This window comes from Lutra lutra, chromosome 1 (assembly GCF_902655055.1).
Source record: "Lutra lutra chromosome 1, mLutLut1.2, whole genome shotgun sequence".
Taxonomy (NCBI): Eukaryota; Metazoa; Chordata; class Mammalia; order Carnivora; family Mustelidae; genus Lutra; species Lutra lutra.
This window is the reverse complement of record NC_062278.1, coordinates 204450925-204477518: the sequence shown is the minus strand read 5'-3', so window position 1 is coordinate 204477518 and position 26594 is coordinate 204450925. Positions and strand designations below refer to the sequence as shown.

The 26594-nt window shown below is 58.5% G+C and overlaps 2 protein-coding genes across 13 annotated transcripts in view; one reads left to right on the top strand and one right to left on the bottom strand.

Annotated features, from left to right (window-relative positions):
• Positions 1 to 316: 316 nt before the first annotated feature.
• MST1 (macrophage stimulating 1) lies at positions 317 to 5009 on the bottom strand. Of its 5 annotated transcripts, none has more exons than XM_047693883.1 (18): positions 4925 to 5009; positions 4122 to 4269; positions 3936 to 4048; positions 3744 to 3858; positions 3522 to 3658; positions 3327 to 3447; positions 3071 to 3189; positions 2727 to 2895; positions 2410 to 2540; positions 2225 to 2327; positions 1951 to 2087; positions 1828 to 1863; positions 1625 to 1745; positions 1373 to 1450; positions 1094 to 1240; positions 900 to 1006; positions 680 to 819; positions 317 to 551 (listed from the first exon to the last, which is right to left on the bottom strand). In XM_047693883.1, the coding sequence occupies exons 1-18, from the start codon at positions 4974 to 4976 to the stop codon at positions 390 to 392; spliced, it is 2136 nt and encodes a 711-aa protein (XP_047549839.1). In that variant the 5' UTR covers positions 4977 to 5009; the 3' UTR covers positions 317 to 389. The 5 variants fall into 5 exon arrangements, with proteins under 5 accessions (XP_047549839.1, XP_047549814.1, XP_047549849.1 ...); XM_047693858.1 differs by having other exon boundaries at positions 680 to 813; positions 4925 to 5005; XM_047693893.1 differs by lacking the exon at positions 2410 to 2540 and having other exon boundaries at positions 3331 to 3447.
• Positions 5010 to 5633: 624 nt separating this feature from the next.
• RNF123 (ring finger protein 123) overlaps positions 5634 to 26594 on the top strand; it is a 28596-nt gene continuing 7635 nt past the window's right edge. The window contains exons 1-27 of one of the 8 annotated variants that reach the window (XM_047693775.1): positions 5634 to 5945; positions 7467 to 7585; positions 7806 to 7890; positions 10720 to 10799; positions 10927 to 11021; positions 11373 to 11427; positions 11540 to 11625; positions 11877 to 11963; positions 12196 to 12263; positions 12460 to 12585; positions 12952 to 13066; positions 13148 to 13252; positions 13640 to 13765; positions 13922 to 14014; positions 14087 to 14160; positions 14891 to 15008; positions 15202 to 15301; positions 15496 to 15557; positions 15754 to 15825; positions 16031 to 16151; positions 16756 to 16857; positions 18010 to 18124; positions 18461 to 18561; positions 18886 to 19031; positions 19575 to 19658; positions 20443 to 20550; positions 25786 to 25963. In XM_047693775.1, the coding sequence (XP_047549731.1) occupies positions 7504 to 7585; positions 7806 to 7890; positions 10720 to 10799; positions 10927 to 11021; positions 11373 to 11427; positions 11540 to 11625; positions 11877 to 11963; positions 12196 to 12263; positions 12460 to 12585; positions 12952 to 13066; positions 13148 to 13252; positions 13640 to 13765; positions 13922 to 14014; positions 14087 to 14160; positions 14891 to 15008; positions 15202 to 15301; positions 15496 to 15557; positions 15754 to 15825; positions 16031 to 16151; positions 16756 to 16857; positions 18010 to 18124; positions 18461 to 18561; positions 18886 to 19031; positions 19575 to 19658; positions 20443 to 20550; positions 25786 to 25963 (2584 nt within the window). In that variant the 5' untranslated portion in view covers positions 5634 to 5945; positions 7467 to 7503. Of the gene's footprint in view, positions 5946 to 5969; positions 6303 to 7466; positions 7586 to 7805; positions 7891 to 10719; positions 10800 to 10926; positions 11022 to 11372; positions 11428 to 11539; positions 11626 to 11876; positions 11964 to 12195; positions 12264 to 12459; positions 12586 to 12951; positions 13067 to 13147; positions 13253 to 13639; positions 13766 to 13921; positions 14015 to 14086; positions 14161 to 14890; positions 15009 to 15201; positions 15302 to 15495; positions 15558 to 15753; positions 15826 to 16030; positions 16152 to 16755; positions 16858 to 18009; positions 18125 to 18362; positions 18562 to 18885; positions 19032 to 19574; positions 19659 to 20442; positions 20551 to 25785; positions 25964 to 26594 lie in introns of those variants that run through there. The other 7 variants (XM_047693743.1, XM_047693763.1, XM_047693760.1 and 4 more) reach the window with 7 other exon arrangements.

The following is a 26594-nucleotide window of genomic DNA, read 5'->3' as shown; positions in this document are numbered from 1 at the left end:
CACCTGCAGTGTGAGGGGGAGGGGACAGTGAGAGGCTCAGCCCCTGCCTGTCAAGGTCAACTGGGATCTCACCGGGCTTAGCTCCCTCCGCTCCGGCCCCCTTCTGTTAGGAAACTGCCCTACAACACCCTCCTCTTACCAGCAGTTTATCTAGGGAACCAGTGAGGACCTGCCCTTCCAGATCGCCTACAGGCTAAAGCAGTCCTAAAATGAGGTCTACCAGCCCAGCTGTGCCAGCCTTGAGCCGCCTAGGCCCTAGTAAGGGCCTACACCGACGGATTTCCCAGCAGAGGCTAAGAAGCACCCTGCACGGGTGTAAAGAGGAGAGGCAGCTTTATGTCTGACAGGAGGCTCTGTACTCTACAAAGTACATGGGATTGAAGTTGGGCTTAGCCCAGCCGCATGACCTTGTGAATCCAGTCCGTAAACACAGAGACGCGCATGAAGATGGCTGGCCATCGGGGCCGGGCGCACACTCGGTTGGGGATTATAATTCCCTCCAGGACCCAGCAGTCATGGGTAAAGCAGGCAAGTGGGCCCCCGTAGTCACCCTGGTAGATGGAAGAACTGGTAAGGACGCCCTGGGCCAAGGCAGACACTAGCCTCCTTGGGGATAAAGTAGTACATTTTCCAGTTCCCAGGCCCTCCCTGAGCTAAGAATGGGTACCCCAGCACTGACCTCACAGGCACCCACAGGTGCCAAGAGTCCCTCAGTGCACATCTCATTCTCCCGTACACGTCCTCGGTGCTTGACATTACATTCCTGGTTGGAGATGACGTTCAGCGAGGCCACATTTAGAACTTCATTGTTCCCTGTACCTACAGTGATAAGAGTGGGGAGGAGGAGAGGGCCTCCTGGCCTGGGGTAGTCCACGCCCCTGCACCGTGTTCTTTCTTACCTTTGGTCTCACCCCAGCCTGCAATCTCACACTTGGTGCCTGGAGGCACCACATACCGCTCAGGGGGCAGGCAGATCAGGGCTACTCGCTGGTTCAGGGTCACAGGTCTTTAATGGGAATGAGGGTGCTCAGCATGTAAGCCCACAAGGCCCAGCCCCCCCCCCCCCCAACACACCTCTTGACTTGTCACACACCTCTCCAGCTTGAGCAGAACAAGCTGGGAGCCTGAGGGCCCGCACACCATCTTGGCCACTGGGACCTGCTGTAGGCCTGGCTCCCCCGGCTGTGGGTTCTGGAACAGGGTGCCCAACCACACCTCATAGCCCATGAGAGGCACATGGCTGGGGGAGAAGCTCTGCTAGATCAGTCATGACTCATAGTCTGCTGCCCCAGGGCTCACCTGGGAAAGGTAGCTAAGGGGCAGATGAAGGCAGAGGGGTGGGATGGGGTCCCCATACCCAGAGGACGCTCACCAGGAGGAGAAGCACTGGCGGGCAGTCAGTACCCACTGCTCCTTCACTAGGGAACCCCCACAGAAATGCTGGCCCTGCCTGGAGGATTAGAGGTTAGGAGGGAACAGTGAGTTCTGGGACACAGGCTGGACTTGCCATCTCTCGGCTAGGACCCCTGAGGCCAGGGGTCAGGTTCCCACCCCCTTGGCATAAGCGCAGAGGTCATACGGCTATCCCCTCAGCCTCTCTCAGGGAGAGGGAGTTGTGCCTCACCGATTGCGCAAGCTGACTGTCCAGGGCGAGTTCCCAGGCTGGCCCCCCACCACACGCAGCCTAGACCGCTGCTGGTGTGAGCGGGTCACCCTCTTGCCACACTTCTCAAACACCACCTGGTCTGGGGGATAGATGGACCTCGGGAAACTGGATGGATGGAGGCCCCCAAGAGGCCCCAACCCATGCCTGGCCCAAGTGCATACCTGGGGGCTCCAGGATGGACGGTGGTTGGTCAGCATCTGAAAGAACCAAGTTCACCTGCGTTGAGAAAGCCCGCCTTCAAAGGCGGAGGCAGGGGGCGGGCCCCGAGGGAGTGTCGGGCTTACCGCAGCGCCGAAGTGCACAGTAGTCGAACGGAGTCCCAGGGTCTGTAGTGTAGCACCAGGGCCCATGGCTATCCCTATCCGGGTTCCGGCAAAAGTTCTCCTCCAGGTGCGAGTCGGAGGCGGAGGTGGGTGTGAACCTGGGCGGGATAGGACTCAGTGTCCTAGCAGGGTAATCCCCAACCCCCGCAGGGCTCCAGTGCCGCCCTAGGGCTATATGCCCGGTGGGAGCCTTTGGCCTTTGTCCGGGAGGGGTCGGGCGCGCGGAACGACTCACTGCGGTTTGTGCGGCTTCTCCGCAGACCAGTGCTGGCACGCGACGCCCTTGCGGGTCCTGCTGACCGAGCCGCGGTACCGCTCCCCTACGCCGTTGTAGCAGTCTGAGGCGGGCCGGGGCGGCAGTTAGCGGGTTCTCACCCCAGTCCTTCGGCTCCAAGCTTCCAGTCCCAGCTTGGACCTTACCTTCGGGCCGCAGGTCGTCGGCGCAGCGCGGGATCTGGTAGCAGAAGGCCACGCGCATGCCAGGCCTCGACGTAAAGCACCAAGGCGCTTCAGAGCCGTCGGGGTTCCGGCAAAAGTTTTCCCGAAGGTCCCTGGGCAGGTGCTTCCTCTCAGCTCTCGGTGGGGCGAGCCCACCAGCCAGCCAGCCTCGGGCTGGAGCCCCGCCTCCCTCCGGTCGCCCCCGCGACCCCGCCTTCCTTCAAGCCCCGCCCCGGGACCCCACTCCAGATGTTCCAGTTGCAAAGGTACGCCCCCCCAGCGGCGGCCCGTCACCTCACTTGCAAGCGTATTTCTCTGGAACAAAACGATGCCGATGTGGGTTCTGCGCGTCCCACCGCTGGCAAGGCACGCCCGCGGCGGTGGTGTTGGCCGTGCCCCGGTAGCCCTCGCCCTTCCCGCGGAAGCAATTGAGAGTCGTGGCCTCCTGACGCGGCTGTGCTTCGGACCCTTGGATGGACGGGACAGAGCCCGAGTGGGAGCCGCGAGCGCGGCTGGGGCGGAGGCTGAGTTCAACTCCCGGGGGTCCACGGCCGGGTCACGCCCAGTCCCTCCTCTCTCCGCAGGCAGGCCACGCCCCCCACGTTTCCCAGGTGCCCTCCCAGGCCCCGCCCTCGGGCCCTACCGCAGCGGGGGAGGTCGCAGAACTCTCGCTCCACCTGTGGGTCCGTGGTATAGCACCAGGGCCGCTCGGACCCATCAGGATTCCGGCAATAGTTGTCGTCCAGATCTTTGTCAAGGAACCTGAGGGCGCAGCGGGGCGCGAACAAGCCCCTGGCGCTCAGGACCAGTGTGGCCCCTGCCGTTTCTCGGGTTCCGCCCTTGGAGTCCTGGGCCCTCCCCTAGCCCGGCCCAGCGATGCGGAGCCCGCCTACACGCACTTGCCGGGCTCAAACGGGTGCGCGTGCGGACGCTGCAGGTCCCAGCGCTGACACTCGCGTCCCGACTCGGTGCGGTCCACTGCGCCGCGGTAATCCTCGCCATTGCACCAAACGCAAGCGGCTGCAAAGACAAGGCCGGTGGGCTCGTAGACGGGCGTGGGCATGTTCCTTCAGTCTTGACCCAGAACCGCTTACCCTCCCGGCAGGACTTGATGCCACAGCTCTGGAAGCGCACTGCAGGGTCTGTCGTGTAGCACCAGGGACCTCCGGCGTCCCGGTCAGGGTTGCGGCAGAAGTTCTCCTCCAAGCCGTTCCGGAGTGTGGGCGTGTACCTGGGGAAGAGAGCAGCAGAGTGCGTGCTGGAGTTGGGGGCAGGCGCAGGGCCGGGCAGGGACAGAGGGGAGGTGTCTGTCTTACTTGTGGTCATTGGGGAATCTTTGGCTCCAGTGCTGGCAGGGTAGGCCGCCAGTGGTGATGGCCACTGTGCCCCGGTACTTGAACCCATTGTCCATGATGCAGGTTCGCACGTAGTCTGGAAGAGACCCGTTGTCAACACGGCCTGAGGCCTCCGTGCCCTATCCCTGGCCCACGTTCTCCACAGCCACTTACTTTTCTTTTGGAAGAGGTCACAGCGCCCCGAACGTTGCAGCTGTGTATAGGGTGAGTACTGGGTCCATGGCAACAGCTGGCAACCATGGCTGCTCACATTGTAGTGGAAGGCCCTGGGAGGACGAGGCACAGGGTCGCCCAGGTTCACCTGCCACCCGATCTTATCTACGTCCTGCGGTCACTTACCTGCAATCCAGTAGGGGCCCGCAGCGCCCTGCACACTCCTCAGCATCAGCCACATCCTCTTGCCAAGGACCAGGCCCCACCGTGTGTCGCAGGTGTTGCAGTTCTGTACCCCGGAGCACCTGGAAGTCATTCAGGGGCGAGCGCTGCCCTGCGGGGGTGGGCATGCACGTCAGTACATTGATTTTTGGCACATCCACACTTCATTCAGGGGATCAAAGCTACAAGGCCTCTGGGATGGACCCTGTACAGAGTGGGAGAAGCCCAGACATAGTGGTTACCACCAGTGGTCATGTTTACTGGGCAAGGCACTAGGCCCAGGTCTAAAACCTGCACTATAATGAGAGCGGTGGGTGATGGTGCTTGCCCTAGGGAGCCAATTTCATCTCTCAGCTGAGAACGCCTTAAGGCTCGAGCTGTCCTATTACGCAGGCAGCGCCCCCTAGTGGGAGCCCATGTACAGAATGCCCAACCCAGGCATTCTGCCTCCAAGTCTGGCCTTCCATCAGCACGGGGCATATACTAGGTTAGAAGCTTAGATTAGGCTCATTAGGGTAACTGCCTGCATGTGTGCGTGCATCTATGCAGTTCCCACACTGCCTCGTGCTACAGCAAACATTCTAACACAGGCCGGAATAGGCAGTGTCTCTATGTATTCCTGGGGCTGCCCCGCTCTGCCCAAGAAGCCAAGAGCACTCTTCGCTCCATGACCAGTAGAAAACAGAGCACCTGCCTTGAATAGCAGGATGGGCCCAGGGATGATACCTTCCTGAAGGCAAATGGGGATCAGGGTGGGGGGCACTCACCAGGGACCCCTGAGCACTGCGTCAGAAGCAGCAGGAGTGGGAGCCACCCCATGCTCCTGGCTGGAGGTTGCACTGTGACCCACCACAGCCCTCTCCGGGAAGTTGTGAAACCTGTCGCTGTGGATTGGGTGGCTCTGCCTCCACCCCCACCCCCACACTCCCGCCCCCACTCGAGGCCTACAGGAGCCTGACCTAAGACCCAGTGGCCACAATGGGGGTAGATCCAGGCCTCAGGCCCCCTTGGTGAAATGCAAGGGCCCTCACCCTGGCACAGTTAGCCCCTGCCCTGTGTAGCGGGCAGGTGTTCAGTGGGGACACTTGATGTGCCTTGGAGTGGGGTTGGAGACCCTCTGCAGCCTATGTTGCTCTGAAGAGAAGAGTGCTGTGGACATGATTGGTGTCAGAGGCTTGGGTTCCAGCCGCTGGGTGGTGTGATACTAATCTTTTCTAAGCCTCAGCTTTTCCCTGTAAAGAGGCAAATGTTCTCTGACCCAGCCTCAAAGCAGCCTGCCCCTTCTGCTGGCTTATCAGCCCCGGCTGTAGGCAAGTCAGCCCACACCCCTGGCAGCAGAAGCCAGAGAGGCTCCCCTCGCCACGTCACAGGTGCCATCCCAGGAAAGGTAAGCGAGGCCACCTGTCCGGCCTGAACGGAAGCGGGAGTGACAGACAGCAGGGACCCTGGCAGGTAGCCTTTCAAATGTTCTAGGATTCTCTGGGGCAGGCCTCCCAGTACAGGTGGCAGTTGAGATAAGCTGCCTGGGGCTCCCAGTTAGGACCTGGTGCTCGGCCCGGGATGAGCTAGGAGCTTCTGCACAGGCGGGGGTCAGAGGCGGTTGGGCTGTGGGTCGAGGCCGACGCCGGGAATGACCCGGCTGGAGACCGCGAGGGGGCTCCCTCGCGCGGAAGCCGGGCGCGAGCCGATGCGCGTGCGCGATGAGCGCGCGGTTTGGCCCTAGACGGGCGCCGTAGACGAGAGGCTGGGCGGATGTTGTGAGCCGGGGCGCCGCGGCCGAGGCTGGGGGTGAGTGGGGGGCGGCCCGGCTCCGCGCGGGGCGGGTCCCTGGGGCTCCCCTCCCGGCCGCAGCCGGTCCAGTATGAGAGTGCTCGCCGCTCAGGGGTTGCAGCCTGTGATGCGAGACTCCGGGTTGGAGCTGGCTGGGAGGATCCTGTGGAGCTTGGGGCCGGGCGGGGGCGACTTGGGGGAGACATGCGCTGCTCTCTGCGTCCTTGGACTCCGAGAAGGGGTCGGTTCCGTTTTGAGCCCCGATCCCTCGGCGGGGCTGGACAGGATCGACGTGGCAGGGAATCCCTGAGCAACGTCAAGTCCGCCTATCACCTGGGTCTTCAGCACCTGACACCCGGAGTGGATGTCTGGAAGGTTTGCCGATCAGATGAGTGGCCGGCTCTAATCTGCCCCGCACCTACTGTGGTGTGAGAGGGGCAGCGGTCATGGACGCCCGCGGAGGGCCCGTCGCAGGCATAGGCGCCAAGGCAGGACAGTCACCTTCCCGAGGGGCAGGCGTGGTGCGGACCGTGAATGGGCAAGGGTGTGTGGTGGGAACAGAGGACCTGTGTGAAGTGAGATAAGGAACTGGGCTGCAGAGATGGGAGTGCAGTCTAAGGCAGTGCTAGAAGGCGGGGCTCCAGACTAGAGTTAATAGAACTTTTTGTGATGATGGAAGTGTTTTATATTTTCAGTGTTTTGTACAGTAACCGCTAACCATATGTGGCTACGGAATTCTTGGAATGTGGTTAATATGTGAAGTTGAGTTTTAATGTTTAAGTTTTAATTCAAATGTAAATAGCCCTACGTGGCTAGCGGCTACTGCGGTGGACAGCAGGGCTCCAGATCACTGAGGAGGAGGTCACCAGCGACTTAGTGCATCTTCTGAAGCAGCTGCAGCAACACCAGGACATGTGTGGGGTGGACAGCAGTGGGAAGAGCAGCAGGGTCTGCAATGACCACTGGGTGAGGGTGGTGCTCTGATGGGGTGAAGGGCTGTGCGTGCTAGTGGGAAGAAGAAAACTAGCAGGCTTTTGGACAAGAGAAGGGAAGAAAGATCCTGGATTTAGGTGTCAGCAGGACTTAGAGCTGGAGACAGCACCAAGCCCTTGGGTGATGGACCACACTAGGGGGAAGGTGGTATAGGGTTCTCTCTACTGGATGTGAGCTAGACCCAGTGTGACTCAGAGCTGAGAAGGAAACAGGGTCTCTCTGTCTCTAGGCCACCTCACTTTGGACACTTGGGTCTTTTTTCTGGGGTTGAGACATTCGGTTTGGTGCAATAAACCTATACGTGATAACTACTCTCTTTCGGGCTCTGTACTAAGCACTGGAACGTGGTGGGGTCCAGGCCCCATCCACCCTTCCTGTGTAGAAAGCTGGGAGGCCCCTGCTTTCCTGTGCCCTGGGGTTGGTTGGTTTGTAAATATGCGGGCACCTGGCCTCACCTGCTCCCAGGCCTTCTTGCCACCCCAGAACTGAGGTCATTATGGGGTCCCTCGGCTGGCTTCAGATAGACAGACTCTGCCTCTGACTCAGCCCCCCAGGACCGCTGGCTGCCCACAAGAGATGAAGGATGGCATCCAAGGGGTCCAGCATGTCCTTCTCCCGCAAGAGCTATAGGCTGACATCAGACGCTGAGAAGTCCAGGGTCACAGGTAAGGGCTGGCAGGGCTGGGAGGAGGCTCCTTGTGTTGAGGGAGGAAAGAAAAGACCAAGGCAGTAAAGTCCCGGGTCTCATGAGCTTCAGGCCTTGCTGCACCCCTTGTACCCGGAAGAACACCCAACGTGACTGCTTTTTTGACCCCTTGAGGGCCAGCACAGTCTGGGAGCTGCACTGACCACATGACCTTTCTCTCCCTCTGTCCTGTGGCACAGGCATCGTGCACGAGAAGCTACTGAATGACTACCTGCACCGCATCTTTTCCTCTCCTGAGCATGCGCCCGCTGCGGCCGCCAGCAGGTACGGCCCCATGGGTGGTGCCTCACTCTGAAGGAGCAGACCGGAGGCTCTGGGTAGGCTGGCTTGGGTTCTGTTCTCACTCTGCCGCCCCCGGCTGTGAGATCTCTGGCCAGAGAGTCTGCATTCCAGACTCTGCTTCTTCCTCTCCTCTGGCTGTTAGTGTCTTCCTTCTGAGGGGCTTATGGAGGCTGGGGAGGTGGTGCACGTTCAGTCCTTAGGACAGCAGCTCACTCCCCCTCCCTGCTCCGCATCTGGTGTGTGTGTGCACCTGCCCACCCTTGGTCCCATCCCGCTCCTCTGTAGCCTCCGCCTGAACCTATAAGGTACAGACCATACCAGTCCCTTTGCTGTGCAAGCTGAGTGCATTTAAGCTTAGTCCCTATCAAAGTTACAAGTGCACCTGAGCAGAAACTTAGAAGAAAAAGAAAAAAAAATCTGTTATTTTATTATTCTGACATGATCACATGAGTGTGTTTCCTTTCTGGTTTCCTTATCTTGTGATGTACGTCGTTTAGATTGTACTGTATAGAAATTTTTAAAAAAATTTCCGTCACCTTCAGTTGTTTTTCTTTTTTAAGATTTTATTTTTATTTTAGAGAGAAAAAGCGCACGAGCAAGTGAGCCCATGAGATAGGGGAGGGAGAGGGAGAGAATCTCAAGCAGACTCTGCGCTGAGCGTGGAGCCCAATGCAGGGCTTGATCTCACGGCCCTGAGATCATGATCTGAGCTGAAACCAAGAGCTGGACACTTAACTGACTGAGCCACCCAGACACCCCCACCTTTAGTTCTTTAAAAAACAAAAACAAGTTTTGTTGAAGAATAATTGACGTTCAATAAGCTACGTGTACTTAAAGGGTAGAATACAGTAAGCTTTAATCCAGATAACCTGTGAAAATGTCACTGCCATCAAGCTAGTGGACAGATCCCTCACCTCCAGAAGTATATGGAAGTTTAGATCCTATCTTTGTCATTAAACCTTTTGCCCTGAGTGCGTCTTTATTTCTGTATTCCAAATCTTGGTGGGTATCTCTTAAGACCAGGGGTCTGCTGTGGCCTTTAGCACCGCCCCTGGCTTGGAGGGGTTATTTTTGTGAACAGTGCTGTGAAGATGCCGAGGGTTGGAGTCATGTGGCTGGACCATTTGAACTGCAATCATTTTTAAGACTATGGCTGAGTTCCTTCTTTCAAGGATCACATGGATTCTGCCTTCCTGCGGTGAGGCTTGGGTGTCCCTGCCTCTCAGCCCCCTTGCCAGCTGGCCTATTTGGTCTTCCACGGTCTCTGCTCTTTGGGCAGGCACAAAGGACGGCACTGCTGCCCGTTCCATTTAAGTGGCTGTGGTGCCATAGGATTCCCACGTCTGGAGGGCCACTGCCCACCTCCATGCCAGCCCTGGTCCTGGCCTCTTCCCAAGGCCATCTGATCCCTCCCTCATGTGATATCAGAAATGGTCGTGCCGCCACTGGTTCTCTGGCTGCCAGGAGGGAGAGCAGGTGGCAGGGCCATCACTCAGCGCTTGTGTGGATGCGGAGCCCTGGGCCCGGGACCTAGGCAATCTAGAAAGGACAGACAAGTGCCGGGTTGGCCAGAGGGCAGTGCTGAATCTCAGGCCAGCTTCCCCCAGCTTCTCCTGAGAGCAGGCACAAAACTAGAGCAGCCCTCCCCAGTGGGAGCCCATAAGTACTGCCCCAATGGCAACCTTGATCCCTGGGCCTGTTGGGGTCTTCAGACATGAGGTTGGCCGAAACTTTCCATGCTATTGGTGGGGCACTCCATGGCATGGCCACCACCTGGCCTTGGCTTAGGGTTTAGTGGGGATGGGGAGAGGAGGCTTTGTGCGTCTCTACCTCCCGTAGCTTAGTAGGAGCTCATGGCAGGGGAGCACGTGGTTGGCACGTGAGGCTGGGTTGACGCTACCTTGCCAGAGAGTGGGTGCTTTGGCCCATCTCTGTCCCCTTCTAGAGCCTACCGGTTTGGGCCAGTGAAAGGGGAAGGAGCTGGGACCAGAGGCGGCAGAGCAGGTGCCACCCATCTGTGGGCTGGACCCAGATGGGTGCCGGTCTCTGTTCTACTCGAGCCCTGCTAATTACTGCCACCCCGTTCTCTGCTATTCTTAGAAGCTGAACTCAGGATAGAGCTGGCCAGCATCATGCAGAGGCCTTTATCCTCTGAGCATGTGCACTGGGAGGATAAGGGGGCCCCTCTGGCTGGGGCAAATGGCAGATTGGCAGGCCGTGTGCTCTCCGCCTGTACAGGTGGGTACAGGACAGAGCCAGCCAGCAGCGTAGAGGGCTCAGCCCTTCATCTTCCTTAAGGCCTGTCCCATTTGGCACAATATTCCCTGGCTGGGACCGCAGGCCTGGGGTCAAGGGCCGACGTAGCTGTCATTGGTACAGGCCACCGGGGACCAGTACTTCTCCCAGCCTTCCTCTTCCAGGCGAATCACCGGAGTCCCCTTTGAGGGCAGGGGGGTTATGGGCTATGCAGGGAGCACACGTTATGCTTTGGAATCTTCCCTGCCTCTCTGACCTAGAGCTTTTGTTTCCTCTTTACCGATGAAGGGATTAAGGCTGAAGGAGGGCTCTTCTTTTCCTTTTTTTATTTTTTTAAGCCCTGAGGTACACCACACTGGACTAGTACTTCTTAGTTTAGTGGATAATCCAGCCTTCTGGCCCGCAGCATGGCAGAACCTAGGACTAGGCACAGCGCCTTTACTGGAGTCTGGGCAGCCTCTGACGCTCAGAGGAGTGGGAGCGGGAGAGGGGTTTAGTGTCCTCTGGCTGGTTTCGAGGACTTTTGGGCCCCTCGCAGCCTCTCGCTCTCCCCAGGAAACCCCTGAACTTCCAGAACCTGCCAGAGCATCTGGACCAGCTGTTACACGTGGAGGATGAGGATGAGGAGAGCCAGGGTATGTAGCAGTTTCTGGGATGGGAGTGGGGGAGCCAGGCTGGGCTCAGGGTGTCCTGGGCCTGCCCTCTGTGCCTCCTGTCAGATCCTGCGCCCTGCCCAACCCCACATTTACCTCTCCTCTTCAGGACAGGTTGAAGGGCGGCTTGGCCCATCCACTGTGGTCCTGGACCACACAGGTGGCTTCGAGGGGCTTCTTCTGGTGGACGATGACCTCCTAGGGGTGAGTGAGGGCAAGGCGAGGGGTCCCAGGTCCAAGCCCCTCCTGACAGCCCCAAATTCCTCCTGATGGGGTCTTGGGCTCTTTACCTTTTCTTTGTGGGGCTGTAGCCACAAACCATTCCTGATGGGTTCCTTGAATCCTCAGGCCCGACGCCCTCCTGACACAGCCCTAAAACCTTTTGGATGTGACTCTGGCCCCAAGCTCTTCCCAGGACAGCTATGAGGCCCTCCCGTCACTCTCCTAACCTAGAATCCCTTCTGACAACACCAGCTGGGTTGGGGATGGGGCCCTTCCCCCTCGGGGAGGCTGTCTGCGTGCGAGAGAGGCTCACCCTTCCCGCTCTTCACCCAGGTGATTGGACACAGCAACTTCGGTACTATCCGCTCTACCACGTGCGTGTACAAAGGTGAGACCACGCTGTCCTGTGGCCCGGCTCATGGGAAGGGGCTCTGTGGGCCCAGGTCTGAGGCGGGACGCAGTCTTGGTCTGCCTGCTAGGCCTGACTTAGCTTCTTCCAGGGAAATGGGTCTACGAGGTGCTCATCTCCTCCCAGGGGCTCATGCAGATTGGCTGGTGCACTATCAACTGCCGTTTCAATCAGGAGGTATGTGTGCACGGGAGAGGCCCCTCCCCCTTGCTGGCCTCATCCGGGCTCAGGACCATCACCCAGACGTGCCCTCTGGAGGAGGACTGCGTCCCACCCCTTCCTAGGGCCACTTGGCCCAGGAAATCACTCGATGTCTCAGAGCATTAGCCCCTTTCTCTACAGCTCTGTGGGTCCGAGGCTTATGGCCAGTGGGCTCTGGCCCTGCTCCTACCCGCCTCCCCTGGACCTTATACACACTTCCTCCTTAGGAGGGGGTCGGAGATACGCACAACTCCTACGCCTATGATGGCAACCGGGTGCGCAAGTGGAATGTGACCACGACGAATTATGGCAAGGTGAGAACTGAGACCCGTTGCCCACCTGCCCACGTCCATCCTCACAGCTCGGCAGGATCACTGGGCAGCCATGAGACACTGTCGGGCATGGGGGGGGGGCAGCGGGCAGGGACTCAGGTCCTCTGTACTTATGGTCCCCTCCCCTGGGCGGTAGTGGAGACACAGCCTTGGGGGCAGAGTGGGCAGACTGCCAGGCTTCTGTGCATCTGTAAGGCCTCCTCCCCCCTGACAGGCATGGGCAGCAGGGGACATCGTGAGCTGCCTCATCGACCTGGACGATGGCACCCTGTCCTTCTGCCTGTGAGTCTCCTGCCTCTACCTGCAAGCCTGGGCTCTGGGCTCTCCCTGAGCTGCCTTCAGTTTCCCAGTCCCCGTAAGGGGGCCAGGCCGACTTTGATAGCCTGAAGGTGGAGACCTGCAGCAGGGCCTGACTCTCTGGTTTGTTTCGGATGCATCATTCTTAGCACTGGCTCACAGGCCTTCCCTTCTGCTCTAGGAATGGCGTGTCACTGGGCACCGCTTTTGAGAACTTGTCCAGAGGCCTGGGCATGGCCTACTTCCCAGCCATCAGCCTCTCCTTCAAGGAGTCCGTGGCCTTCAACTTTGGCAGCCGTCCCTTGCGATATCCTTTTGGGAAGATGTCTGTGGACTGCATGGAAGCTCTCGAAACTGGGATGAGGGGCTCCCTGCCCCAGGGAGTTCCATGGGCTGGTTGTGGGCCATAGCTGCTGTGAGGAGAGGGAGGGCCCAGCCTAGGTAGGGGCCGGGGAGCACAGTTCTTGTGCCGGCCTCGTAAGGCGGGTACCGTTGTCACCGCTGTGGAAGAGAGAAGAACAGGAAGCGGCGGGAGAAGCAGCATCCCACAGAGAGAGAAGGAGAGTTCTGCTGCACTGCGCCAGGGCCCAGGCACCTCGTTGGAGGTCTCTGTGGAGAGGGGTGGGGGCGTTGGAGCCACAGATCAGGTATTGCCAGCTTAACTCTGTGCTACCTACCCAGTGGCAGGCTACCGGCCCCTGCAGGACCCGCCACGCGCTGACTTGGTGCGGGCTCAGAAGTTGCTGGGCTGCTTCCGGGCAGTGCTCAGTGTGGAGCTGGACCCTGTGGTGAGCTGGGGTCTGGGCCAGGCGAGCCGGGGGCCTTTTGCCCCACTCTGCGCCTCACCATCCTCCCCCGCCCCCATGCAGGAAGGCCGGCTGGTGGAGAAGGACAGCTCCGAGTGGCAGTTGCAAGGCCAGCCCACCGTCCTCCTCACACTGGCCCACATCTTCCATCGCTTCGCACCGCTCCTGGTGAGGGGACATCGGGGCGGGGGGCAGAGGCGGACTGGGAGAAGTGCCTGTGCTGGGGGCTGGGGAGCTGAGGTGCATGAGGGTCAGGATGTGACCTGGGGGAGGACAAGATGCTTCCAGCTGCGGGCATTGGGGGAGGCCTTTGAAGGTGGACAGCGAGTGATGTCGCCGGCTAAGGGACCCGTGTGTGCAAAGCACTGAGGAGATCCAGGGCCAGAGCCGTCCTTGTGTCTCGCTCAGACATAAGGAAGGCCTCATCTCTGTCTTGGGGTCACTCAAGTGGGCCTGAGAGTCTATCTGTGCCTGTGGCCAGAGCCACGTTCCCGGGCTGGGGTGCCGGGAGTGGGGTGGGGGCCGCCACCTCACCCATGCCCGCCCTCGGTGCAGCGCAAGGTGTACCTGGTGGAGGCCGTGCTCGTGAGCTTCCTGCGCGGCGTCGTGGAGGCGGGCAGCCCCGCACAGGCTCAGGCCGTGGTGCGTCAGGTCCTCGACCTCCTGTGGCTCTTCATGGAGGTGAGGCTCCTGACTGCTGGCCTCAGGCTGGCAGGTCAGGCTCCACAGAGACGGGGGGGGGGGGGTGCGGGAAGGGTTTGGCAAAGGGCCTGCGGGTGGCCGTCCTGGTGCCTGGCCTCCGCTGGGCAGGTGTGCAGTGCGGCCTCCCTCCCCTAGGACTACGAGGTGCAGGACTGCCTCAGGCAGCTGATGATGTCCCTGCTGCGTCTTTACCGCTTCTCGCCCATCGTCCCAGACCTGGGCCTACAGGTGGGAGCACCTGCCCTTGCCCTGCGCCCACTGGGCCGCAGCCACCCACTCTGAACATTCCCCTCCCCACAGATCCACTACCTGCGGCTCACCATTGCCATCCTGAGGCATGAGAAGTCCCGAAAGTTTCTGCTCAGCAACGTCCTGTATCCTCCCCTTGCCACAAGCCAGGCGGATGGGTGGGGTCCTCTGGGCTGGGTAGAGGTCAGGGAGGGCGGTGTACCTCTGGCCAGGGGTTCCTGGAGAGGCTTGGGACCGGAGCCAGCCAGTGCATGGTGGAGAACAAAGGGCCCTGGCCAGCTGGCCAACCTGAGCAGGGCTTTCCATATGGCGGCAGACGCTGGCACCACGAGGGGGTGTGCGTCCCCACCGGCCCTAACCTCTGCAGCCAGAGCGCTGCTGCTTATCCAGGCCCTGCAGTGGGGGTTACTATGAGATCTTGTAGGGTCCGCTCTCCCTGCTGCCCAGCTGTGTTGGGGACTGTGTCTCAGCAGGGAGGGCCCTGGCAGAGAAGCCTGGCCTGGTAGCTGTCTTCTCCATCTGGGGTCTTCAGCCTCCAGGAGGCAGACACAGCTGGGAGACAGGGAGACAGCCAGGTCCTCTCTCCAGCCTGTGCCCCAGTCTTAATTTCCCGTGACCAGCCTTTCTCCTCCATTTGCTGGGAATCAGGCTGAGCAGGCTCTAGATAGGCACGGCTCTTCATCGGGGCTCAGAGTTGGGGAAGCCAGGCTTATAGCAGCGTTGTACCCCTAAGGGTGGGAGAACGTGGTGGGCACATCAGGAAATGGGCGGGTTTGGGGAGGGCTTCCCAGAGAGGACTCCTGAGGGCATATAGTGCACCTTCGGCGAGCAGAGCTCTGCCTTGACGACCACCAGCTTTGACGTGCTCCGGTCTGTCGTCTTCTTTTACATCAAGAGCCCCTTGCGAGTGGAGGAGGCTGGCCTGCAGGAACTCATTCCCACCACCTGGTGGCCCCACCGCTCCAGCAGGGAGGTGGGCCCCCTGAGCTGGGTGGGCAGGGTCAGGTGCGGTCTGGCCCAGGCTGTCTGAGCCACCTGGCGCTGAGTGCGTGGGGCCCCTTCCCCGGCCTGGCTTGTGGGGCGGAGGCTGGGGGTCTCCTGTCTGAAGTAGGCCCGGTTAAGTCCTGGGTGAGCCCTGCTGTCTTCCATCCCCTGCCCCTGCCCAGGGCAAAGACAGTAAGGATGTGAAGGAGGAGACTGCCGAGGAGCGCGTGCGGAGGCGTGCCTATGAACGGGGCTGCCAAAGGCTCAAGAAGCGCATCGAAGGTCGGTCCCCTGCCTGGGGCACTGAGTGGGGGGTGGAGGATTTGTGTGTGTGTGTGCTGAGGGGCCCTTGGTAATGACCGTGTCTAGACTGGGCTTGTGGGACCCCGGGAGTGGAGCCCCAGTCCAAACCTACCGTCCGCTCTCACCCCTGGGAGCCTCAATGTCATGTTTCCCCCCTCCACCTCACCCCCCAGTGGTGGAAGAACTGCAGGTCCAGATCCTGAAGCTGCTGCTGAACAATAAAGATGATAATGGGGTGAGTGACTCCCAGATCCCCGTGTGGGTCCCTGGCAGGGAGGGGTGCTGGTACTGGGCCCTGAGGCCTAGAGGGCAGGCACCAGCTCACGTTCCCATGGCAGGGCCCAGGCTAAGGCATAGCACTGAGCTAGTCCTCCACACCAGGGCCAGCTGCTCACAGCCTCCTTTTTCATCCCCACTGCCCCCCACCAAAGGGTGAAGCTTCTAGGTACATCTTCCTGACCAAGTTCCGGAAGTTTCTACAGGAGAATGCCAGTGGCCGGGGGGTAAGTGTCCAGTAGGCCAGCCCACCGCGGACCCCCTGGCTGTGTTGTCCAGTCGGCAACCTTCTGGCACGTCCCCGCGTCCCCGCCTCGTCTTGCTCTTCCTCTGCTGCCCTGCGCTCGTGCTCTGCTCAGGGTCCTGGGGCCGGCCTCGGATGAGGAGTGAGCTGGCTCTGGGCCGGCGCGAATGCGTGTGGTGTGCCTGCAGAACGTGCCGGTGCTCTGCCCCCCCGAGTACATGGTCTGCTTCTTGCACCGGCTGATCTCCGCCCTGCGCTACTATTGGGATGAATACAAGGCCTCGAACCCTCGAGCCTCCTTCAGCGAGGGTGAGTGGGGCCAGGCCTCATCAGAGAGGCTGGGCGGGGCTGCTCCTGCGGAGGGTGTGGAGTGCAGAGCTGGCTGTGGGTGGGGCGGAGCTGCCCCAGGCTTCCTGCCATTGAGTCCTCTCCTCCTGATGGGTGGCTTTTCCGGAGGGTAGTGGGAGCCCCACGCTGGAGGAGTGCCAAGCCCACGTTCACTCTGTCCCCACAAGTCCCTTTCCAGTCTGGGCTCTTCTTCTTAGTCCCAGCCTGTCTGGTCCTCTGCAGTCCTTTATAGAGAACGCCATGGGCAGGCTGAGGTGCTGAGGGCTGTGTTTGTGTGGCACAGGGTTCTCAGGGTCATTGGGAGCCGTGCCTGCCCAGACTGCAGGATGTTCACAGGGCTGGGCAGGGCCCTCTCTGAATGTGACCGTAGCCAGGATTCTCCCTTTTTCCCAGTTCGTGCCGTCATTGGCACTGAAGCCATGCTGTGTGCCTGGGCAGGTGGGTGGCCGAGGCCAGGGGTCCCCTCTGTGCTAAGCAGTGTAGAGGGCTGGCTTCTCAGGGGTCTACCTGCCTGGCTCACTGCTAGCCCGCCACCCTCCCCACACCTCCCCCCAAATTCTCGTAGAGGCCTACATCCCGCCCCAGGTCTTCTATAATGGCAAGGTAGACTACTTCGACCTTCAGCGCCTAGGAGGCCTCCTCTCACACCTTCGGAAGACCCTCAAAGGTTCGTGCAGGCCTGTGGGTGGTGGGCAGCAGGCAGGATGTTGGGGCTTGGCGGCGTGGGGGGTAGTGTTTAGGGGAAGCAGCCCTCAGCCTGCTCTGTCGTGAGTGCTGAGCTGTCCTGGGCCCACCAGAGGGCGCCCGAGTATCTTGACCTGCTCCAGCAGGGAGATGCTGATGGGCCTCAGGTCTTGGGTCCAGCCATCCCCTCCCTCTGAGCACCCACCCCAGGGAGATTCTGAGAGTCCTGTAATGAAAATGAAAATGAAATAGGGGCACGTGTGCTGGCAGAGGAGTGACTGTGGGATCTTGGCGAGGTCACATGTGGGAGGGGAACGTTCATAAGCGGTGCCTGACTGGCTCTCAAGAATGGAGTGGCTTTGAGCACAGAGCCTGCAAAGGCAAGAGGAAGCTACCCGGCAGAGACCTGTGGGAAGTGGGGCCAAAAAGTCGCATGGGTGGTCTGAGGGCCCTGTGGCCCACAGAGTAGGTGTGGGCTCATTCCAGGGGTCAGAGCTGCTTCGGAAGGTTTTGAGGCAAGGGAGTGAAGTCCGGGGTCTGTGTGTGAGAACGGAGTGCCTGGGCCAAGTGAGGAGGTGGAGGGAAGGCAGAGGGGAAGGGCAGGAGTTCAGGATGACCCCAGGCTGCCTGTTGGAGGCTGCGGGGGTGGGGCGGCCGCAGGAAGGGTGCTGCAGAAGATGGCTGAGCTGACTTGGCCCGTATGTTTGGGGACCACAGCCTGGGCTGCAGGCAGAGGTGCAGCGGCCGGCTGTCTGTGGAGAACTGGGAGCGGCCAAGCCTGTGCTGAGGCCTATGTGCACAGTGAGATGGGTCGTGGCTTAGACAACCCTGGATCTCCCGTTGGTCGGGAAGGAAGCAATGGGCCAGAAAAGTCAGGGGCCCCAGAGAGCGTGCCGGCACTGGAAGCGGAGGCATTGCCAGGGGGAGTGTTGGGGAATGTCTCCTGCTGACAAGGCCCTGCGAGACAAAGGGCCTTGGGAGGCGGCGAACGCTGGGCGGAGTAAGTGAGTGGAAGGCATAGGCCAGGTGCAGTGGTGCGCACACAGCCCACAGCGCGCCCTTGCCATCCTGGGCCGTTCCACTGTGACCCCTCAGCCCTCCGCTGGCCTGAGAGCCTTCTTGCTTTTCCCCCCAGATGACCTTGCCTCCAAGGCCAACATCCTGATTGACCCGCTGGAGCTCCAGGCGGCCACCATGGATGACCTGGACGAGGATGAGGAGCCGGCCCCACCTGCGGCCCAGGTGCCGCGGTAGGGGCGGGCAGGGGGCTTGGTGTCGGGCTGTCCCTCTTTCCTAAGGGCAGGGGTGTCACGTGGGGCCACCTCCCTCTCCGTGCAGGCAAGGGGCTTCTCGCCAAGCCTGTCTCTTTGCTGTGGGTGGAGGCTCACACCTTCCTGCTATTTCCCAGCCCCACAAATCCACGGGGCCCTACATGGGCCCCTGTCCCCGGGGAGCTGAGTGGCGTCTGGCCTCCTCTCTCCTCCACAGCGCCCCACGCAGGCTCTGGCCATGGGGGGCGTGCTGCCCCTGCCCCGGCCCAGCTGGCTCAGTTCTCCAACCCTGGGCCGAGCTAACCGCTTCCTCAGCACAGCGGCTGTGAGCCTGATGACCCCCCGGCGGCCTCTGAGCACCTCGGAGAAAGTGAAGGTCCGCACGCTGAGCGCTGAACAGAGGACTCGTGAAGACAGTAGGTGCCAGGCAGGGCCAAACAAGCCATCTGTCCTGTGTGCTTCCCCACACCCATTCCCTCCTGGTCCTGTGGCCTGGCAGTAGCTCAAGGACATGGGAAGTGCACTCCAGGGGGAGGAAATCAATGCTTCAGAAATAGGCCGGCAGTGGCAGGCCCTTGCCTTGCCCCCACCCGTGCGTTCTCCCTGTGGGGGCCCTCCTTGGGCCCAGGGTGGGGGAAGGGGGCTCCCTTCTCCTGCTGTGAGGCCCAGCTTGGTGCCACAAGCTGGGACAGGGCTGGAGGAGTCTGTGCCCCTGACCCCGCCCTTCTCCCACTTCCTAGTTGAGGGCAGCCACTGGAACGAGGGCCTGCTGCTGGGGCGGCCTCCTGAGGAGCCGGAGCAGCCCCTCACCGAGAACTCCCTGCTGGAAGTCCTGGATGGAGCCGTCATGATGTACAACCTCAGTGTTCACCAGCAGCTGGGCAAGGTCTCCCGCTGGTGGCCCACGAGCATGTCCTGCGCTCCTGCGCTTCGGATGCCTGTGTGCACGCACAGAGTGTCTGTTTCTGTGTGTGCGCGTGCATACAGCATGCCTGTGTGTGTGTGTGTGCACACAGCGAGCCTGTGTGTGCGTGCGTGTACGTGCACAGCGTGCCTGTGTGCGTGTGCGCGTGCTTACGCAGAGTGCCTGTGTGTACGTGTACGTGCGCAGCGTGCCTGTGTGTGTGTGTGTGTGTGTGTGTGTGCATGCATGCGCAGAGTGCCTCTGTGCGTGCATGCAGCGTGCCTGTGTGTGTGTGCATGTACATGTGCAGTGTGCCTCTGTGTGTGTGTGTGTGTGACCGCACATGGATGTGTGCCACGGCAAGGCTGACTGCTGCTGGGAGTGCGTGGGCCTGAGTTGTTTTGTGGGAGGGGGCTGTGCAGGGCCAGAGACTGGAAGCTTGGCAGGCCTGGGGCCAGGCTGCATCTGAAGAAAGCGGAGTGCGCTGCCCGGGGCTCATGCTGGGACCTGTGTCTGATGCTCTAGATGGTGGGGGTGTCTGATGACGTCAATGAGTATGCGATAGCTCTGAGGGACACAGAGGACAAGCTCCGCCGGTGCCCCAAGCGGGTAAGGAAGGCCTGGGTGGACAGATGGGTTTGGGGACAGGAGGGTTGTTCGCAGAGGGGGCTTGCAGGCTCGGGGTTCTCAGGGCAGGCCCTGTCCCTGCTTCTGGGGACTGCCCCGGCGGGTTTGCAGTCCCTGCCCCCCTGACTACCCCATGTCAGGGAGAGCGGGGCTGGCATTAGGGCGCAGCATTGGCCTGAGCCCCATCACCAGTCACAGCCCAGGCCAAGGTGCCCCCGCTCCCCATCCCCCACCCTCCGCCGCTAAGTGCTGACGCACAACCACTCTCCTCATCAATTATGAATCCGACCCTGAGTGCTTCCTCGGCCACTTGCAGAGTCAGCAGGAAGCAGGGCCTGCCGCCCCCGCTGCCCTGGAGCCCCTCTGCCAGAGCTCTCCAGGCCAGGGGAGCAGGGCCGAGTGTGCCTGGGCTGGGCTTCTCTGCCAGGCCCTGTCCCCAGCTGAATGCAGAGCCCAAGCTTGGCCGGGGTGAGAGGAGCTCCTGGAGCTCTGGTGCTAGCATAGTCCCTGGGGGTCCTGGCCAGGGGCTCATGGAACTTCAGCTGCGTCTCACTTCCATGTTCTATGCAGGTGACCAAGGCCCTGCCCCAAGGCCTGCTCAAGCTTGTCAGGGTCAGAGGCGGAAGAGGAATCAAAGAGTAGAGCTGGGTCTGCCCACCCCTTTGCTTGCTCTGGGCATGAGTGGGTCCCTACCAGGCTGCGTCTGGGCAGGCGGGGTAGGTGTGGGTGTGTGGCCTGATTGTCCTCCTTTCCCCTTGGGTGGCAGAGGAAGGACATCATCGCTGAGTTGACCAAGAGTCAGAAGGTTTTCTCTGAAAAGCTGGACCACCTGAGTCGCCGTCTTGCCTGGGTCCATGCAACTGTCTACTCCCAGGTGAGTGGAAGTGGCCTTGGCCAGTGGCTGCTGCTGTCTCCAAGCTCACTGCCTAGTCATAGACCGGGCCAGGTTGTGCCAGCCCCTCAATGCCCCCTGTCCTCCTGGGCCTCTGGCGCACACATGCCCCCTCCCTGCTCCTCATCCCCCCACCCCTACCCCAGCCACACTTCCTGAAGCTCTCTTGCCCCAGGAGCTAGAGCAGATGCCATTGTAGGCACCTCATTTCCCCTCTAGCTCACACATCCTCCCTTAGAGGAACAGAGCCTGTTTCTGCCTGTCCCACTTCTTCCCTGCTCCTTTCTTCTCTCTGGGGTGGAGGGGCGCTCTCCTGGAGCCCCACTTGCCTTCACTCTGCACCTGCTTCTCTCTGATTCCTCTCCCTCCTTAGAGGCTACAGCCTTGTTTCCTACTTTGTCATTCACTCACTCATTGATTCAGTAGTTTGTGCCAGAGCCTGGAGTGTTGTCAGGTGCATCCTGATGCTAGCTACATTCCGTCACGACCCAGGAAGATGAGTATCTGTCCTCCCGGTGCTGTCAGCCTTGAGCTGTAGACACTCTCCCTGTGACCCTGTTTTGACCCTCAGGCCCCGAACCCTCCAGTCTTGCTTCCTGTGCAGACTGTCCTGGCATCTCTACCCGCTAGTAAGTGCCCATGTCGGGGCATCTACATTCTTAGGCGTGCCCTTCCCCCATAACTGGGTGATCAAGGCCTTTGTGCGCACCTCTGCCCACCATCCCCGCTTGCTTTCTCCCAGCCTCCTTTCCAACCCCAACCACCTCCACCTGCTACCCCACTTTGCCCCAGGCTGCCTTGCCTCCAGCCCCGTAGAAGTGATCATCATCTGGGAGCTTCCTCTCCTCTCCTGATGGGAATTTCATGCCTGTCCACTGGCCTAGACAGCCTTGCCCATTCCTCCCACACCATCTTCTTAGGAACTTGGCCTTCTCATCTCTGTAGCTTCTTTCCTTTTATTAAAATTATGATAAAGGGGGGGGGTTGCCTGGGTGGCTTAGTCGGCTAAGTGACTGCCTTCAGCTCAGGTCATGATCCCAGCATCCTGGGATCGAGCCCGTGTTGGGCTCCCTGCTTGGTGGAGAGCCTGCTTCTCCCTCTCCTGCTGCCTGCTGCTCTGCCTGCTTGTGCTGTCTATCTCTCTGTCAAATAAATGAATAAAATCTTTAAAATAAATAAATACGTACATTATGATAAATGGACCAACTGCGCAGTGGGGAGTCTGCTTCTCCCTCGCCTTCTGCCCCTCCCCCTACTCGTGCTAGCTTGCTCTTTGTCTCTTGCGTTCTCTCTCAAATAAATAAAATCTTTTAAAAAAAGATAAAATATCCATAGCATAAAATTTGCTCTCTTAACACTTTTTTTAAAGTTGTGGTGAAATACATATAATATATTGCTTATCACCGTAATCATTTTAAATATATAGTCCAGTCGTGGTAAGTAGGTTGTGCGGTCAGTCTCCAGAGCCCTTCCTCTTCCCAGACTGAAACTTACCCCGCTACCTCCACATCCCATCCTCACCTCCGTCCCTGCTGCCACCACTCTGCTGTCTGTCTCTGTGAATCTGACCACTCCAGGGACCATGTGTAAGTGGCGTCCTACAACATCCAGCTCTGTCGCTGGTGTATTTCACTGAGCAGAACGTCCTTGCCGTCTCCTGTGGCAGGTGGCAGGAGTGCCTTCCTGCCGAAGGCTGAATTACCTTCCGCTCTGTGTCTGTAGCCCGTTGTTTGCCCAGTCATCCACCATCGGTTTGTTTCTACCTCCCGGCTACTCTGAATGGTGCCGCTGTGTTCCTGGTGTAGATGACTATCTCTTTGCGCTTCTGTTTTCGGTTCTCTTGGATATGTACCTGAGGCAGAATTGCTGGATTACATGGTTCTTCTATTTTTAATTTCTTGAGGAACGGCCATCCAGTGATTGTACCATTTTACATTCCCACCGGCAGGGCTCAAAAGCAGCAGTTTCTTCCCATTCTTGCCAACACTTGCTACTCCCTCCCTCACGCTGTCTGTATATCTGTCTACTTATCTGTCTATATTTTTTGATAGTAACCATCCTAATCGATGTGAAGCGGTGTCTTGTGGTTCGGATTTGCATCTCCCTGTTGATCAGTGATGTTGAGCACCTTGTCATGGGCTTATCAGCCATTTGCATGTCTTTGGAGAAATGTAAGTTTCAGTGCATTTGCCCATTTGTTTGGATTGTTTGGTTTTTGTTGTTGATTCATAGGAATTATTTTTATATATTGGATATCGGCCCCTTATCAGATTATGATTTACACATATTTTCTCCCATTTTGTGGCTTGCCTTGTCACTCTGTAGGTGGTGACTTTGTCGCAGTTTTCATTCTGATGAAGTCCAGTTTTTCTTTTTTCTCTTGGTCTGGTTGTCACAGCCCGCCAGCTGACAAAGTCGGTGTTAAATCCAAGGTCATGAAGTGCTCCCCATGCGGTTTTGTAGTTTTAGCTTGTAAGTCAGTGAGTTAATTTTTGTAGAAGATGTGAAGTGGTGGCCCACCTTCATTCTTTCTCACTCTTTCCCAGTTCTCTTAGGACCATTTACTGGAACGACTTTTTCCTTTCCCCATTGAATGGTTTTGGCGTCCTTGTCAAAACCCTTGGGTCATATGTGTGTGGGTTTGTTTCTGAGCTCTCGCGGCTATTCCATTGGTCTGTATGGTATTTTTTATGCCAGTACCACACTGTTTTGATTATTGTAGCTTTGCAGTAAGTTCTGAGATCAGAAAGTAGGAGATCTCCAGCTTTGTTTTATTTCAAGATTGTTTCGGCTGTTTGAGTCCTTTGAGACTCCATATGAATTTTAGAATAGATTTTTCTATTTCTATAAAAGAATGCCATTGAGCTTTTGATAGGAGTTTCATTAAGTGTGTAGTTTGCTTTGGAGGGTATTGTTATCTTAACAATATCAAGTCTTCTAATCCATGGGTTGTCTTTCCATTCGGGTCTTTAAAAATTTTTTCATCAACGTTCCGGTTCTCAGTGTCCAAGTCTTTCTACCTTCTTGGTTAGAGTGATACCTTGATTTCATTCTTTTTGATGCTCATGTAAGTGGAATTATTTTCTTGACTTCCTTTTTGGATTGCTCATTGCTAGCATATAGAAACACCGCTGGCGGGGCGCCTGGGTGGTGGCAGTCAGTTAAGCATCTGACTCTTGGTATCAGCTCAGGTCGTGATCTTAGGGTCCTGAGATCACGCCCCTGAGGAGCACTCCATGCTGGGCGTGGAGTCTGCTTAAGATTCTCTCTCCCTCTCCCTCTGCCCCTACCAATGCATGCGCGTTTTCTCAGATAAATAAATCTTTTTTTTTTTTTTAAAGATTTATTTATTTATTTATTTGACAGAGAGAGAGCACAAGCAGGCAGAGAGGCAGAGAGAGAGGAGGAAGCAGGCTCCCCGCTGAGCAGAGAGCCCGATGCGGGGCTCGATCCCAGGACCCTGAGATCATGACCTGAGCCGAAGGCAGTGGCTTAACCCACTGAGCCACCCAGGCGCCCCAAATCTTTTTTTTTTTTTTTTTTTAAGATTTTATTTTTTTATTTGACAGAGATCACAAGTAGGCAGAGAGATCGAGAGGAGGAAGCAGGCTCCCTGCTGAGCAGAGAGCCCGATGTGGGGCTTGATCCCAGTACTCTGGGATCATGACCTGAGCCGAAGGCAGAGGCTTTAACCCACTGAGCCACCCAGGCGCCCCTCAGATAAATAAATCTTTTAAAAAAAGAAAAGAACACAACTGACTTTGGTGTGTTGATTTCAGACCCTGCATATTTCCTGAATTCATTTATTCTAACGTGTGTGTGTGTGTGTGTGTGTGTGTGTTCTTGAGGGTTTTCTACGTATAAGATCATGTCATCTGTGAATAGAGATAATTTTACTCCTTTCTTTCTAATTTGGATACCTTTATTTCTTTTTGTGTCTGATTGCTCTGGCCAGGACTTCCAGTACTGTGCTGAGTAGAAGTAGCGTAAGAGGGCATCCTTGTCTTTAAACGCTTTTAGTTTTTCACTACTGAGTCTGATGTTCATTGTGGGCTTTTCATAAAAACCCTTTATTATGTTGAACTGCTTTCTTCCTTCTCCATCTTCAGTGCTCACACTCCAGCCTCCTTCTCCTTTACTTTCTCCCGTTAGTAAAGAGAAAAACCTGTGATGCCTTTCCCTGATTCTGCATCTGCCTATAGCAGCCGCTCCCTCCTTCCTTCTCTGTGTCTTCGCTCCTCATTTTCCCTTCACTCTTGGCCCACACAGGCCCCTCCTTCACTCCACTCTGAAATAGACCTTTTGCAAGGTCTCTCTCAAGCGCCCCGCCCCCTTTGCAGAAACATCTCCACCCCCATTACAGTGGTCCTTTGGGCCCATTGGTGCCAGCCCCTCCTCAGACTTGGTCTTCTCTGGCCTTCTGTGCCAGAAGGCTCCCTGCAGACCTCCTGGCTCAGGTGCACCCTCTGACCCCTGCTTATATCTTCTCCTTGGGTTCCTAGGTTTGGGGGCCCATCAGAACTGAGGTCAAGTCCAGATGCTCCAGCTCCAAGACATGGGGATGGTCTGGGTCTGGCCTGCGGCCTGGCTAGTGACTCCTCCTGGGCATAGACTATGTGGGATCCATCCTGTGGGGAACAGGGCCTTTGGCAGGTGGTTTGCTTTCTCCCCGGCCTAGAGCCCGACTTGGGGGTTGAGCTCAAGATTGTGAGGTCATGACCTGAGCTGAAAGCAAGAGTTGGACGCTTAACTGACTGAGCCACCCAGGCGCCCCTAAAACCTGTACCGTTAAAAATTGCAAGCCAGGGCGCCTGGGTGGCTCAGTGGGTTAAGCCGCTGCCTTCGGCTCGGGTCATGATCTCAGGGTCCTGGGATCGAGTCCCGCGTCGGGCTCTCTGCTCAGCAGGGAGCCTGCTTCCCTCTCTCTCTCTCTCTCTCTCTGCCTGCCTCTCCGTCTACTTGTGATCTCTCTCTGTCAAATAAATAAATAAAATCTTAAAAAAAAAAAAAAATTGCAAGCCAGAATTCCAGTCTAGGCTGGGGCGTTGCCCTCTCCGAGCACGGGGCGCACGCTTGTCTGCCAAGCACGTGACTGCCCTTCCTGAGCCACTGCTCCCACTTGGGAACATGGAGGCCTTTCCTGGTCCCTGGCCCGAGCCTTGCCCCCTGTGACCCTCTCCGCAAACAGCCCAGCAGCACCCCTTGTGCCTCCCTCAGGAGAAGATGCTCGATATCTACTGGCTGTTGCGCGTTTGCCTGCGGACCATCGAGCACGGCGACCGCACGGGCTCTCTCTTCGCCTTCATGCCGGAGTTCTACTTGAGCGTGGCCATCAACAGCTATAGCGCCCTCAAGAATTACTTCGGCCCCGTGCACAGCATGGAGGAGCTCCCAGGTGACAAGGCTGTCCAGGCCGGGAGGGGACAGAAAAGGAGGTCTTTGAGGCGAGCCCTGTGCTGAGCCTTCCTAGCCCCACGGCATGCGTGTTCGTGGAGGGAGGTGGGGAGGCAGCCCCTATTCTCCTCCCCTCTGTGGTGAACAAGCATTTGCAAAAGCCCCACCTGGTGAGGAGCCCTACTCGCTACTGTAGCCCCAGAGCCAACAGCTCCTCCCCGGTACTGGTGCCAGGAAGGAAGGAGACAAAACGGAGTGCCAGGGTGGGGGCCCCCTCCAGCTCGAACTTCCTTATTGGTGTCGCTGTAGTCTGGAGCCAGCTGGCCACACCTGGTGCCCTGGGACCGGCCTTGGGATGTGGCTTGTGTTTGCAGATCCCAGCAAGCGGGGTGCTCGGCTGGAGGCCATGTATAAAGCTTGGGCTTCTCGCAGACCGGGTCAGGCTGGGCTTGGTGGTTTATGTCTGGCTCAGGCTGTGGGGTGTCGGCCCCTGGCCTTTCCCCTGCCCCGCCCCAGGCCTAGGTGCAGGCTTTGTCCTCAGAGGCGGAGCTGTGGGTGCCCAAGGGGCTTTGACTGCTGAGCCATCAAGTGTGTGCCACGATGGGCTTGAGCCCCTGCTTGCAGGACCGTCC